General features: G+C 37.6%; 2 protein-coding genes across 2 annotated transcripts; one reads left to right on the top strand and one right to left on the bottom strand.

Moving 5' to 3' along the window:
• The first annotated feature begins 286 nt into the window (after positions 1-286).
• Positions 287-10025, top strand: LOC108999377 (autophagy-related protein 18f-like). The gene is made up of 8 exons (XM_018976269.2): positions 287-1258; positions 5219-5683; positions 5764-6195; positions 6641-6877; positions 6969-7778; positions 7885-8051; positions 8463-8828; positions 9809-10025. Exons 1-7 carry the CDS (start codon positions 983-985, stop codon positions 8824-8826), a joined length of 2751 nt encoding a protein of 916 aa, XP_018831814.1. The 5' UTR covers positions 287-982; the 3' UTR covers positions 8827-8828; positions 9809-10025.
• A 704-nt stretch (positions 10026-10729) lies between these two features.
• LOC108999376 (disease resistance protein At4g27190-like) lies at positions 10730-14373 on the bottom strand. The gene has a single exon (XM_018976268.2). It carries the CDS (start codon positions 14078-14080, stop codon positions 11105-11107), a length of 2976 nt encoding a protein of 991 aa, XP_018831813.2. The 5' UTR covers positions 14081-14373; the 3' UTR covers positions 10730-11104.
• Positions 14374-15061: the final 688 nt, after the last annotated feature.

Here is a 15061-nt window from a genome sequence, read left to right as displayed (position 1 = left end):
TTAAATTAAATTAATTTACAAAAATTATTTATTTACCAATAATTTATTTTAATAAAATTCATACCTCATCATCGATTCATCATGATTTAAATTAGAAAAAAAGGAAGTGAAAAACTATTTTGGACAACGTTGAGACGACAGAACGAGACGTGCGCTGGAGGTTTTTACGAGATTGTTTTGAATATCAGCTTGAACTTGGGAAACGAACTCAATTTGCACACCAACAATTTTGAGAAAAAAAAAAAAAAAGTGAGAAAACTTGTATAAAAATTATACGATAGACAAATATAGATTTACACGTTTTTCCTCTAAAGTTTTCTCCTCCCTTATCCAAGTTCCCAAACTCTCTCTTCCCTCTTTCCCCATAATACTTTTCCCTCTCTCTCCTCCGATCTCGCCCTATTTTTCGACGATTTTTCGGTGCTTTTCAACTTTTCATTCCAAAACCCTAAACATCTGGATTCTGCCCTCCAATCCTGTACCATAATTTGATTTTCCAATCTTTTTCTTTTTCTCTTGTTTTAACTTTCCCAATTCAAACAAAATTCTTTTCTATTTTTTTGCTTGTTTTTTTTTTATTTTGTCTGTAAATTTCGTTGATTATTTTATCGTGATTAGCCACTAAGCTTGTTGTTGCTATTGAAGATTTCAATTTCTTTTTTATGCTGCTTTGATTTTGGCTTTGTGGTTATTGAAGACAAATCCTTGCAACTTTGTTTTCAAAGCACTTTCAACGTTATCATTGTTTTTTTTTTAAATATAGAATTGGATGTGCAAACGCCAAAAGAATCAAAGCGGTTTTTTGTTTTCATTTGTGGGTGTTGGTTGTGCACTGTTTGGGTGTTTCTGAATTGGGATTGAATGCTTTTGTTTGAGGCAAAGGGAGGGGATGGAAACCATTGCAAATCGGGCGAATGAATTGGGACTGTTTCTTTCTTTCGGGGGTTTGGCTTAGAAGAGAAAACAGAAACAGCCTGGGGTTATGATTAAGGGAGCTATTGGAGAATCGGAGATTTTTGTTTTTTGGGTGTTGGCTATTTTACTGTCTTTGGTTCTTGGAATGAGGAATGATGGCCAGAAACAACAGCAGGGTGGTGTGCCAAGGCCAGGCCGGCCCAACGGCTTTATTCCGAGCTCGTTTCGTGCCATTTCCAGCTACCTGAGGATCGTGTCATCGGGGGCATCGACAGTGGCTCGATCAGCGGCCTCGGTAGCGTCATCGATTGTTGATAGGGACGACGATGCCAACCATGATCAGGTATGAGGTGTAATGGTTTTCGTTATTTTCATTTAAGTATTACCAAGTTAAGAAATCGGCGAAATTTTTAGTTTTGCTCAATTGGAATTTGTTGTGTAGGACGGAACCCATAAGAGTTAAGGGAACGTAAATGTACAATATAATAGTTTATTCACGGAGTAAATATAATGAGTGTTTATATGTTTGTTGAGATGATTTTATTGCAATTTTCCCCGCTTAGATAGAAAACTACTTGAAACTTTCTAAATGGGGAAGTCATTAAATGAATGTAGTTTTAGTTTAATATGCTGATAAAAGAAAGAATGGTGGTTGAGAATCTTTTGCCCACCATTTCAGTTTATGGGTATTCCCAACTTGGAATTTTCATGCATTACTTTAAGCATGGAAATACGAGGCTTTTCTTTGGGCAAAGTAAAAATTTTACTTTGAGCCTGTTTTTCCTGTACAAAGATGATTGCTGTATGCCCATACAAGTTAGTACGCTGGATATGAAAAGTTACAGATGCAAATGTTGAAAGGTTGATAATTGTGGTTGAAGTTGTGGGTGGGACTGAAAGTATTTTTCTTTAAAACATTGTTTTCATGGGTGGGGGCCATTGTTCGTAACGGACTAAGTGTCCATGACTTTTTACTATCGTTTGTAAACTCTAGTTAGGTATTTCTCATGTATACTTATTGTATACTTGAGTTTTGCCTACTTTTATGAATAAAATACTTTGATTACCGATAAAAAAAAAAAAAATTGTAATTGAAGTTGTGTTGCAGTTGAGGACGCTGCAATAAATGTAGTTTAGTTCATCTTATAAGGTGACCCAATAAAATTGTTCGTTGACCCAATAAATGTAGAGGACGCTGGTATGTCCTAGTAGGGTTTATAGAGGATAATCTAGTCAATTGGATTGTATGAGAGGTTTTCAATGCGTTTTGATGTCTTGTAAGTGGATTTTTTGGGGTTAACCATAGTTCATCTTATGTCTTGTTTATTTTCACAACACATCTTATCTAATCATTAAAATTTTTCCAAATTCTCACACAAACTAAAATAAACAATTCAACATTTTCAAATCCCAAAATAATAATAATAATATTAAAAAAATATCATAACAATATTTTATTCAATTTTCAACTTTTATCTCAACTCATCTCATCTCATATGCGAAAACAAACAAGACCTTAGTTATTTTTGACCTCCTGTTGCTGCTTGACACTCCTTTTCAATTGTGGATAGCATAGGTTTTGGCAGCCATGTAGTCTAATAAGTGATACCTGTGTTTTGGCTTGATAGTTGGGGACATAATTTTGGGTTCTTATCCTTGTAGTTTAGGATTTCTTTTTGGGTGTGTGAGAGATCATGCCGTGTCTTCTCATCTTATGGATTTGTATTGTTTATACTTCCTGAGCTCTTTACGAGGATTGGCTTGTTTAGTGACAGAGAGGTGGACAAATTTAACTTTTGCTGGTTGAGCTGATAATTTGTCCCCGTAAGAGTAAGGAGTAACACTAAAAATGATTACAATCATGCTCTCAACTGGCATGTTTAGAAACAAAATGTCTTAGTTGTTTGTTGATTGGCTACTGAAAACCTTAAGGTTGAATGGAATGTTAATGACTGGGAAGTGGATGAAGTTAAGGCTCTGCTGGTTAAACTTTACAGCTCAAAACTGGTCCAAGATAGAGAGGATTGTATGGTGTGGATTCCTGCTGGAAATGGTAAGTTTTCAGTTTCATCTTATTACAGAATTTTGTCAAGCCATGGTAGTTGCGTATTCCCTTGGAAAAGTATTCGGAAAGTGAAAGTTCCTTCTAAGGTTGCTTTTTTCTGTTGGGTGGCTTCTTTGGGCAAAGTATTGACTACTGAAAACCTTAGAAGGAGAGGTTTGTTTATTGCTGATTGGTGTGTTTTGTGCAAAAGGGATGGAGAATCTGTAAATCACCTTTTCCTTCACTGCAAAGTGACAAGATTCTTGTGGAACGAGGTTTTGAGTTGGACAGGATTACATTGGGTTATGCTCAGGGAAGTGGTGGATTTATTGGTAGGGTGGAAGGGTGTGAAGGGCTGTAAGAAGGCGATGTGTGTTTGGAAAATGATTCCTCCTTGTCTTATGTGGTGCATTTGGTTCGAAAGAAATGGGAGATGCTTCAAAGATAGAGAACATTCTTTGGGAGATCTTAGAGTTTTTTTCTTGAGTACTTTTGAGTTCTTGGGCTAAAGATTTTGTAATGGGGGATAATTTTCGGCATCTGTTTTAGCTTTATGGTGGTAGTTTTCTTTTTTGTTTCTGGAAGTTGTAGGTATTTCTTTTGTATACGTCCTGTGTACTTGGGCTTATGCCTATTTCTTTGAATAAAATTTATTACTTATAAAAAAAAAAAAGTTGTTTGTTGATTGGCTAAGGTTGTCAATTTTAAAATGTATTTCTATTTTAGTATGTTTGCGGCTGACGTTAGCATATGTGCTTACCTTTGGGATTTTTGTGATGCTATTAAAGGTTGTTTAAAAAGTATGAAAGCAAATAGGTTTGTTGCTGAATAAAACTATGGCCGTCCTCTTAATCAAGTAGTAGTTGGGTTTAAGCTAAATGTGTTATTTCCACATCTTTTGGTTTTCTGTGCTGTGATTGTGTCAGTCTGTGGGCTTCATTTGGTTCATGAATCAGGAATCAAATCAATAACATTTAGTTGGAACATTTGCTGCTTGTTATGCACTACTTATTTGGTGGACACAAATCTTACCTTATTTTTTCTGTTCAGTAACATAGAACATGAAATAAAATTGGGAAATGTAAGGCTTGTTTGGCTATGGAAATCTCTTGAGATTTTTGTAGTCATTAAATAAATATCGAGATTGTTTTTGTTGGTGCATGTGAAAGAGGGAGTGGGTACACAAGGCAAATGTGTTTGGGAACAGAGTTTTTTTTTTTTGTATGCACACTTGTGTGTTTTGGTTTGTGAAATTAGTGGGGTCCATTGAAAATTGACCATCTAACGGAGGAGTGGTACTTGTGATCGCTGCTTCATTAGGAGTTTATGTGCGATTTAATGAGTAATGCTATTCATCAGTACAATTTCCATCATCTTCTCATCATCCAATGATGTGGCATTAGATGATAAGGAACTTATCATCTAATGCCACATCATTGGATGATGGGAATTGGGATGATGAATAGATTTTTTCGCAATTTAATACATAGACGTCAACTTCTACAACGGAATTTTGGCGATGAAGTTCAGGAGTTTGTGTATGGTATTTATTGAAGGATGTGGTTAATGTTGTTCCTATTCAGTCTTATATTCAGAGAGTGTTCACAAGATAGCAATAGAAGATCCTATGCGTAGCAGGCTTATATCATGTTAGCGTAAATTGAGGGGAAAAGGTTACAAAATCCCATAAAAGGAGATGTTTTATACAAAACTGGGAAAAAATAATGCTAAATGCTTATGGAAGTGGTTTTATAATTGCAAGGCATTTGCTTCCCTTCACATTCCGCCTTCTTTTTGACTTATAAAAATGTAATGCCAATAATAATGCAAGTCATTTGTATCTGCATGCTTAATTACATGGGGCCAAATGTGCTCGAATGTGGACATGTAGACTGTGAGTGAGGTGTTATTATGCCATAATACTGTAAAGCTATGCAGTTGAAAATCTTTGATCCAATGTTTTATATTTCTTTGATAAATTCACATTGACAATTGAAGATACGTGCATGATAAGGTTGAATCTTGTCCCGTGTTGATGTAGATTAGTCATGCTTTTTACATTCTTATTTGCGGTCTTTCTCTATTGTGTATATTTATATATTTTATAGGCTCTATTGTGTGTGTGTGTGTATTAAAGGCTGCTAGTCGTGCATCTTTAAAATTAATGATCCTCTCATAATATGTTATTTTGTATTTGTTAAAGTAACCAATACACTTGGAGATAACTAGTTTTATATTTTTCATGTAAAACTTATATAGGTGATTTGGGCTGGGTTTGACAAGTTAGAGGGTGAGGGAGATGTCATTCGACAAGTTCTCCTGCTGGCTTACAGGTCCGGTTTCCAGGTTTGGGATGTCGAGGATGCCGATAATGTCCGTGATCTAGTTTCGAGACATGACGGCCCTGTTTCATTTATGCAAATGCTACCAAAACCGGTGGCAACAAAGGGGTTGCAAGGCAAGTTTGCAGACTGCCACCCAATGCTGGTAGTTTGTGGTGATGGGTCCCTTTCTATTGGTGGTAACATTCAGGATGGTTCAGCCACTCCTGGCAATGGTAGCATCTCAAATGGCCATGATCCTGTAAATGGAATTTTTTTGCCTACTACTGTTCGGTTTTATTCAATTAGATCTCAATCTTACGTCCATGTGCTAAAGTTCAGATCAGTTGTTTACTCTGTAAGATGCAGTTCCCGAGTTGTCGCTATTTCTCAAGCAGCTCAGGTATATTACTTGCATATCTTTCAAGCACCCTTTTCTTATGCCTATTATAAGTGTAAAAAAATAAGTGTTACAAATTGCAGATACACTGCTTTGATGCCACAACTTTAGAGAGGGATTATACCATTCTTACGAATCCTATAATTACGATGTGCCCTGGTTCTGGAGGCATAGGTTATGGGCCTCTTGCTGTGGGTCCTCGATGGCTTGCTTATAGTGGAAGTCCAGTTGCAGTCTTGAATTCAGGGCGTGTCAGTCCACAACATCTATTGCCTTCTGCCAGCTTTCCCGGTTTTCCTTCGAATGGGAGCATGGTGGCTCACTATGCAAAAGAATCCAGCAAGCAACTTGCTGCTGGGATTGTGACCCTAGGAGACATGGGGTATAAGAAGCTGTCCAGATACTGCTCTGAGCTACTGCCTGATAATAATACTTCAATGCAATCGGGGAATCCTGGCTCGAAAAGTAATGGAACAGTTAATATTCATCTAATAGATGCGGAAAATGCCGGAATGGTACATGCTTTTCTCAACCATGCTTTTATTTGTTACTGAAACAACATATGCATGCTTGCTTCATTTCTCTAATGCTTTATTTTTGCATGTTTGACTAGAGTTCATGTACTTTTACTTTGCTTTTGCTTCTTTGCCTTTGTGAATGCATTATGTTACAGAATAAGAGCTGTACAGAAAATATAGTTACAGAATAAGAGCTGTACAGAAAATATTGTTAAGTTTGACCTCTCTTATGAATTATTCTAATGTGTTTTGAGTCATGGGTTTCCTGGTACCAAGTATGGTTTCAACCTATGCTGTGCAACCTCTTGCTGTTGTAGCATATACGAATAAAGCTATTTATGAATGACACTGGCTCGATCCTTTTTATCTCATATATTTTTCCCTAGGTTTTACTTGTCAAAAAATATTTTTCCCTAGGTTTTATTGTTCTTTTGGTTATCAGGTCATTGTCAGAGATATTGTCAGCAAAGTTGTTATTGCCCAGTTCAGGGCACACAAGAGTCCTATCTCAGCATTATGCTTTGACCCCAGCGGCACCCTTTTAGTTACCGCTTCGGTCCAGGGGCACAACATAAATGTTTTCAAAATAATCCCCGGACTCCCTGGAAGCTCCTCTGCATCTGATGCAGGTGCATCTTATGTACATCTTTACAGGTTGCAACGTGGCTTTACAAATGCAGTAAGTGTCAGATACATTTTTCAATGTTCCTTCTTGAATATGTCATTGTTATCATCTCACTTTTCTAGGATTGTTTTGGTAATCGATTCAGGTCATACAGGATATCACTTTCAGTGACGACAGTAACTGGATTATGATCAGTTCATCAAGGGGGACAAGTCATCTGTTTACTATTAATCCTCTCGGGGGATCAGTAAACTTTCAGTCTGCTGATGCTAGTCTTACCATAAAAAATAGCAGTTTGGGTGTTATGACTAACCCGTCAGTGCGTTGGCCACCTAATCAACAGAGCCTTTGTGCAGCTGGTCCTCCAGTTACACTTTCTGTTGTTAGCAGAATAAGGAATGGAAACAATGGATGGAGAGGAACTGTAAGTGGTGCAGCAGCAGCTGCAACAGGTAGGATGAGTTCTCTTTCTGGGGCTATTGCTTCATCTTTCCACAATTGCAGAGGGAATGCTTTATACGTGGATTGCAGTTCTTCGAAATCAAAGTACCACCTTTTGGTCTTTTCTCCGTCTGGTTGTATGACACAGTATGTGTTCCGAACCTCAACTTGTCTAGACCCAACAGCTAATGTGCCTGGATTAAGCACTGGTCCTGAGTTAGCACCAGAATGTGATGCAAGATTAGTCATCGAGGCTATCCAAAAGTGGAATATATGTCAGAAACATAACCGAAGAGAGAGAGAAGATAATATTGACATATATGGTGAGAATGGAAACTCAGACAGCAATAAAATATATTCCAAAGGAGTGAGGAAGGGAAATAGCATCTATCCTGAAGCTGGGGGTACATTTGCAAAGGCAAAGATCAGTCCCGAGGAGAAGCACCATTTCTATATATCAGAAGCTGAACTACAGATGCATCAACCTCGGGCACCATTGTGGGCAAAACCTGAGGTATATCTGTCTTCTGCTGGAACGGAATATGTTTTGTTTATGTCATTCATGCATGCATTTTCTTTGATTTTTGATGTGTCCCTTTTCTTTTACTTTTGCTTGCCAGATATACTTTCAGTCGATGATGGTGGGAGGCCCCAAAAGGGATGAAGAAAATGCTTCTGGGGGGGAAATCGAAATTGAAAGGATTCCAACTTGTGTGATTGAAGCAAGGTCAAAAGGCTTGGTTCCAGTTTTCGACTATCTTTCGACCCCAAAAATCCAGCAAACAAGGTGCACAAGTTTTGTGAGTTTATTTATTTACTTATTTCTGGAAATTCGACTACTTGCATGACATCGATTATGTTTTCACCAATAAAAAAAATCAGCTTTGATTTCAATTTTGGGGTACCTGATTCTTCATATTATCATACTTGAAGTACTTAAATCTTGTATAAAACTTGATATCTGTTGATTCTGTATTTTGCTTGAGCCATAGCTTAAATAACACCTTCAGTAAGAAGGGGATGTATTGGAATTAAGACCCAACTGGTGGCATGCCGCTTATCAAACAAACAAAAGTATATGTTTTGCTTAATGTGCATAGTAGTATCTTTTGCTTATATTCACTTGTATATTGTCTTTGTGCCCAACAGTGAGGGGCCATATTGGCATTTATGAAGCACCATTTACCTTGTCATACAGGAACCCTGCTCTGGAGTGCAATCTTAATGGGCGACTTCAGCAACAGAGACCTGGTCTGTTGGCAAATGGCAGGTTTTCACGCAGGAGCAGCTCTGGCTCTCTTGATTCTGTGACTGACAGTGGTGCTTCACTGGCAGAATTTCACAATGGCATCGAAGAAACTGAATCAGATGGTCCTCGTATGCCAGTAGAAACCAACAGCTTTGTAAATAATAATGACAGCCCAAAAACAAAGACTAGGCTTGAGATTGTAAATAATAGAGAGAGCTTCAAAGTGGAGGCTCAACTCAAGCTTGTAAATAGTAACAAAGAAAGCCTAAAAATGGAGAATCATTTTGAAGATGAAGGTGTTGAGTTTGATTAGAGGTATGCTTTTTCCTAATTGTTTTTTCTTTGTTAATGATTTAAATAGTCTGTCAGACATAAAATAATGAAGTTGCTGAACTTATTGGTGTCTATTAGCCTGCTATCTGGTAAAAATGTGTATGGATTACTTTATTAGTTAGCAATTTTGAGAGTGGTACGATAGTTCTTTGACACATACTTTGAAGTTTTATGCCATTGTAGGGTATTGGCAATGCATCAACCACACCAATCCATCTAATATCAGCACAAGAATGTTACTTGCTCACTTTATTGTACACCTGTTTTTCACACCTGGGTTTTAGACCTTCATTTCAAGTTAAAATAGAGATCACATTTATTTGGAACTTCCAAATTGTAATAATATTTTCCTGTGTTACCCAAGGTCTGGAATCGAGGCTTGTGAGAAGTTCTCATGTCAGTTCATTCTAATAATATAAGATGCTGGCACTCATATATATTGAGATCTCCTTTTTCCTCCCTCTTCTTTTCTACCCAAGTACTTGATTTTAATTGAACTTCTTCATGCAGTGTATTCGCGTGACATTCTATCTTGTAGGTCACTGCTCTGGAGTTTAGGACACGTTACACATATACATACTGTCATACCATTGCCCGCAGCAATGTTTATTTTTTGGCTTTGTATTGGTTTGGTTTGAACTTGAGGCATAAAAGAGATGTTTTATGTAATAGATGACTTAGATAGCCTGGTCCAGAGAGTCCATTTTGAGCCATTATTTATAGTCTTGAGCTGACTAAAAAGGTAGATAGAGGTTAATAAATTAATGAACGTTCGGAGAGCCGGTGTATAATATGATTATATGACGGATTTTCACATGCTTGCGAAACCTAGGTTACCGAGCTTTTGGGGTGGTTAGTGATGGATTTGCACAAGTATTGTAACTTTTTTCTGGTCATAATTGAATTAGTTTCCCTCTTTGTTTCTTGCAGTGCTGAGTTATTGTGTTCGTTCGTTTTCTCAGGTGTGCAGATATTCTTTTATTCTCCAAAGGGGTTCATTAACGCGGTGTTAATATAATCGGTGGAAAGTTAGAGGATAGTGTGAAGCGGAAATGTCGATAGTGCTGTTTGGTTTTAATCTACTGATGACTTTGTAAATAACAAACATTATATTAAGTTTGTAATATGTAAATAATAGCATCTCATAATGACTCTTTCAAACTTTCATTATTCTATTAATTTTAAAATTTGTTCTATTATCGCTCTGGCATTTTGCTGAGATGAAGAGATGTTGGAGTAATGTTGTGTTCCAGCTTCATATTCGGTTTGTGCATATATATATATATATATTGGATTTCTACCCATTCTAGCATCTGAGTTTTTAGATGGTTTAAATCGGGGGGGATTTATTTCTAGACTAAACTGAAACTGTGTACGTGAGTCTGTGATCTTTCTTTCGTTAATTAGTTTTAGGGGGAAAATGTTTGCTGCTGCTGCTGCTTTTGACATTAGGGAAAGCTGCTTCAAAAGTTGTCAACAATGGTGTGAGGTATGAGCTTCATGTAAAATATCAAATATTAAGCAATCAGTTCAGTAGGACCTCTCAGCTTCCTAATAAGACTACAATTTTATTTTAGTCCAATAAATCTTCGGAGCACTAGCATTGGATTCATTAAATTTATTTTTAAATTTTGATGAAATGTACATATTTTTTATATATTTAAAACTTCCTTATCCATAACTCTACATTAGATTAGCTATTGAATTCATCAAAATAATAATATAATATAATTTATTTTAATAATAATATTTTTTTTTCATATTTTATAATTACACTAATCGTATGCTAATTAATAATTTAATTTGATTCTTACATTATTATTACAAGACGGTTGGAGATTAAACGTGAATAAAAAGATCGTTGGAAATTAAAAGTGAATAAACAATAGATTTGATAGGTGAACATTAACCCTTCAAATTTGAAGAAACGAATGTGACTCAAAACTTTGCACTTATCTTTTTGGCTAATTCATTGAAGCTTTCTTTTGATAACATTTATCATATTTTATATTTGGCTAAGCTTTTGATAAAGTAAATACCAATGCTCTCTGTTTCTGAGTGAAATGCTATCTATAAAAGCCAGGTGTTGGGAGACAACAGCGGGTCGTGCATAGGAGCTCTTCCAAATGATTTCTGTTCCTCAACTGCTAACTTAACTTCTGCGTTACATATCCACCGACCTGGCTGGATACAATCCCAGCTTCAATGCTTTTTAGGATGAGTTTAGTTGCCCTACGTACGCCATCTTCTTCTCTGGGCTATTCTCTCTTAAAATTAGACCGGGTCTGACACGTACTTACCCGGGGCTCAGCTGGATGAAAATAAGGCTGCAGACTTGATTTCGTTGAATCGGTATCCCACATCAATGCGTCCCACCATTCTGTTTCTCCTCTAATTTCTTGTATGTTATCTGCATTTTTTTCAGTAAGAGGCAGCTTCCTAAGACGATTACAATTGATAAACTCAGCCTGCTCTAGACGCGGCCATGTCTCTTGGTCTCTGCAAAGAGTCCTTAATTTGGGAACATCCTCCAATTTCAGTTTCCGTAAGTTTGGAACAACAGTATCTGGAGTCGTACCCTGCATTGCATGACAGTTAAAGAGCGCTTCAAACTCGGGACAGTAGCTTATCTTGATTACTTCTAGTCTTGGCAGGGTGATAATGGAGAAACCACAACAGAGAAGATCTTTCATTTGCTTACATCGGGTTACTTCCATTAATTTTAGTCTAAGAAATCTCAGCCCGAGATGCTCAACAAGTTCAGAAATGCTTTCTATGCAAGTCAGCTGCTCGAGATGAAGTTCCTCCAAATTTGGTAGTAGGTCACAACGGACCGCATGTCCTCCTCCTCGTTTTGCAAAACTGCTGTCAGACCTTGCAATAGTAAGTGATTTTAAACCAGCAAAGCTGCCAACATTGTTGATCACCAAGTCTTTTAGCATTTCATTCAATCCCCAACAAGTAAATAAGACAAGCGAACTTGCATTACCCAACAGCCACCCAATCCGTTCTCCAGAAAGATCAAGACCGCCGATAGTTACCATCCTTGTGTCATGCCTACTCTTTAAGGAGATGGCTTCTGGGCCGATGAAAAGTTGGAATCTTTTTAATCTATTTATCCAGGAAAGATCTTCAGAGTCGGGACAAGGTATCCTCTTCAATCTGATGCATAAAGCCAGCAATCGCTCAAGGCATCCCAGCTCTTCAAAAGATGCCTGCTCCATTTCTGAGACTCTCTTCACTCTCAATTGGTAACCACTGAGTGTCATATCCAGAACCTCTAAACAAGACAACTTGGATAAAATTCCAGCTTGAATGGTTTTGAGAAGGCGAGTACGGCATAAGTTTAGTTGCCTCAAGTTGCTCAAGTTTCCAGTCCCTCCTGGCAATTCTCCGATAGGGGTGGCAGAGAGATCTAGCACTTCAAGTCTACTAAGCCCTTCCAGTGAGGGTAGTTCTTCAAGGAAGAAGCAATCCCTCAAAATGAGAGCACGTAGGTCACCAAGTTGAAGTAGAGAGAGAGGCAATGACTGAATGCGAGTTCCACTCATATTCAGGACTCTGAGTGCTTCAAATCCTTGCAGGAATCTCTCAGGAATTCTATCAAGGGGAGGATTACCTTGTAGTAGCAAAGTTGAGGCCCCTGAACATTGTAGCACACAATCAGGTAGCCTTATTATCTTGTTCTTCATGAAAGAAACTCTTTTGAGAGAATTCGATAGCTCAAAAGCTGAGATCTCGCTCAAGCTAATCCCTGAACGCACAAGGGATTTACATCCATCCTCAGACGAGGATGAAATCCATATAGCAACATCACGAACAACGTCATGCATCTTCACAGTGCCCTGACGGGCACCATCTTCCAACAAACAAGAATCCTTGAGATTTTCAATCAAGGAAATTCCTCTATTGAATGAATCCTCATAGTTTTCTTGTTCATCAATCAAACCTTCCGCACGCCAACACCATACTAGTTCACTTATCTCAATTGAGAAGTCTTCGGGAAACAAAGCGCAATACAGGAAACAAGGTTTTTTGTTTTTACCTTCTAATGAGTCGTAACTCCACTTCAAAGGCTTATAGACCTTGTCCTCCACGCTTCCTGTACAAGGCACTGATCTTTGCAACTCGTACAAGGCATGCTCCCACAGCTGGACCATTGTCTTTCCTCTCATGGCAGCTCCCACAATGATGATGGCTAGAGGTAATCCGCAACATTCTCTAGTAATTACTTCTGCGAATGGTCTAATATGTTCCAGACTAACCACATTCCCTGCATGTCGAGTAAACAATTGCCAAGCTTCTTCATCGCCTAAACAATCCACTTTAAGTTCCACATCTGTCATCATATACCTACAAACATCCAAAAATCGAGAAGTCAATATGATCTTAGAACCCTTTTGAACTTCAGGCTGTGGGATGCCCAAACTGTCCAAGTCAATTTTCTCCCAAACGTCATCTAGAATGAGAAGAAATTTCTCCTCCTCAAGCCTGTGATGAAGTTGGATAGCCATTCTCTCCAGGCTTTCTCCCATTCTAGCCCCCAAATTCAATCTCGCAGCTATTTCTCTTTGGACCTTTGATACGTCCGAGTTCCTGGAAACCGTGATCCATATCACGATGCTGAAAGGCTGCATCGAAGTATTCTTGAGCTCATTGTTCAAATTTCTTACCAGAGTAGTCTTCCCTATCCCACCCATTCCCCAAACCCCAATTCTCCCGATCCCATCATCAGACAACAGAGTCATAGTTTTGGCTAACATTGTAGATGCCATCGTTTGATCTCGAATTGGAGGTCCAGGAATATGCTCCACTACTGTGGGTGCTGAACAACTGACAGCAACTTTACCAAGGTGGGATCCTCCAGCTAGTATAAGCCTTTCTATCTCTTTGAGCATTTCTACCACTTTCTTGCTTATTTTATTCCGCTTACTGCAATTCAAGGAATGTCGAGGAAGATTTACAGCTTGAATCTGATGGACTTTAGGCAAAAACTCCTCAACCGTCTTAATCCATTCCGTAACTGGAGTATCTGGCACTTTTCCTTTTCTCATAGCTAATTCCGATTGATTTATGAGTTCTTCTTGTAGAGTCCTAAGGGATCTCGTCCCCTTCTCCAAAGCATCGAGGTTTGATCTGACTTTGATAGTGTTGGTCGTAGAATGGATACAGCCAAAGAAAAGCCGGCCAGTTTCTACAACTAGTCCACCAACAATCGAAGCCACCACTTCCATGCCAGAAATCTTGCTATGTGAGATGCCGGAAGCACGAAAAAAATTCACAGCCAATCAAGCTGAAAATTAATAAACTGCTTATTTGCCCCAACCTATTTACCAAGGGTGTTGGTTCCTCCAATTACTTTCAGCCTCGGCAGAATTTTCAATGTGAACGCAGACGATGACGCATGCATGCGCGTCCTTTATTTTTCTCTGGGGTGATTTATGGCGTAAATGACGTGTGCTACTTAGACCCTGGCAGGTTCTCAGCCGTCGGTGGGGTCCTTCATGGTGCCATCTTCCTTGCCTTCAGACGAAACTTAATAGTGAGCCGGCTTTCTTTTTCTCGAACAAAGGAGATGGAAGTGGCCAAATAAAACTTAACTACACCGACTCTGGTACTCAAATTTGTACGAGGTAGTAGGCCATCCTTTGATTTGGGTTTTCAAAATTTTTTAAGTTATAATGATGATGAGATAGAAAGTTGTAATGGCGAGATAAAAAAATTTTAAAGTATTTAAAATTTTAGATTTTACTCTTAAAAATAAACGAGTCTGATGTTAAGAGACTTGATTTTACTCTCTTGTATACATGGAATTTATTTAATAAAATTTATATAATTTAATTTAAAAGATAAATTTTTAAAACTCTCTTGAGTACATAGAACTTATAAAATAAAATTTTAATTTAAAAGATAAATTTTTAAAATTTAAATAATATAAATGATATATTTCTTACCAACTTGCGATTTAAAATTAGAATAACTCATAGATATTGCCTATAATAAACACGAACGACACTATTATTTCAAAAATTATATTTGTTATAAATAGTTTTTAAGCCCATACAAATGCTAATTGGGTTCAATCTGACTGGCCCATAAAACGAAAAATAAGTTCAATCTACTTAACTCTAAACAAAAACTTATTTTCTTTCTTATATTTAAAATCTTATAAAAATTTATTTTAATATCCAAAAAATATATAACAAACTAACGCT

Source organism: Juglans regia, chromosome 2, assembly GCF_001411555.2.
Source record: "Juglans regia cultivar Chandler chromosome 2, Walnut 2.0, whole genome shotgun sequence".
NCBI lineage: Eukaryota > Viridiplantae > Streptophyta > Magnoliopsida > Fagales > Juglandaceae > Juglans > Juglans regia.
This window is presented reverse-complemented; position numbering and strand designations above follow the sequence as displayed.

Bases quoted from the DNA above. Each gene is read 5' to 3' on its own strand.
- LOC108999377 (XM_018976269.2), top strand. From the start codon at position 983: ATGATTAAGGGAGCTATTGGAGAATCGGAGATTTTTGTTTTTTGGGTG. The intron at 1,259-5,218 runs GTATGAGGTGTA...AAACTTATATAG, and splicing joins ACGATGCCAACCATGATCAG to GTGATTTGGGCTGGGTTTGA. The intron at 6,878-6,968 runs GTAAGTGTCAGA...TAATCGATTCAG, and splicing joins AACGTGGCTTTACAAATGCA to GTCATACAGGATATCACTTT.
- LOC108999376 (XM_018976268.2), bottom strand. From the start codon at position 14,080: ATGGAAGTGGTGGCTTCGATTGTTGGTGGACTAGTTGTAGAAACTGGC.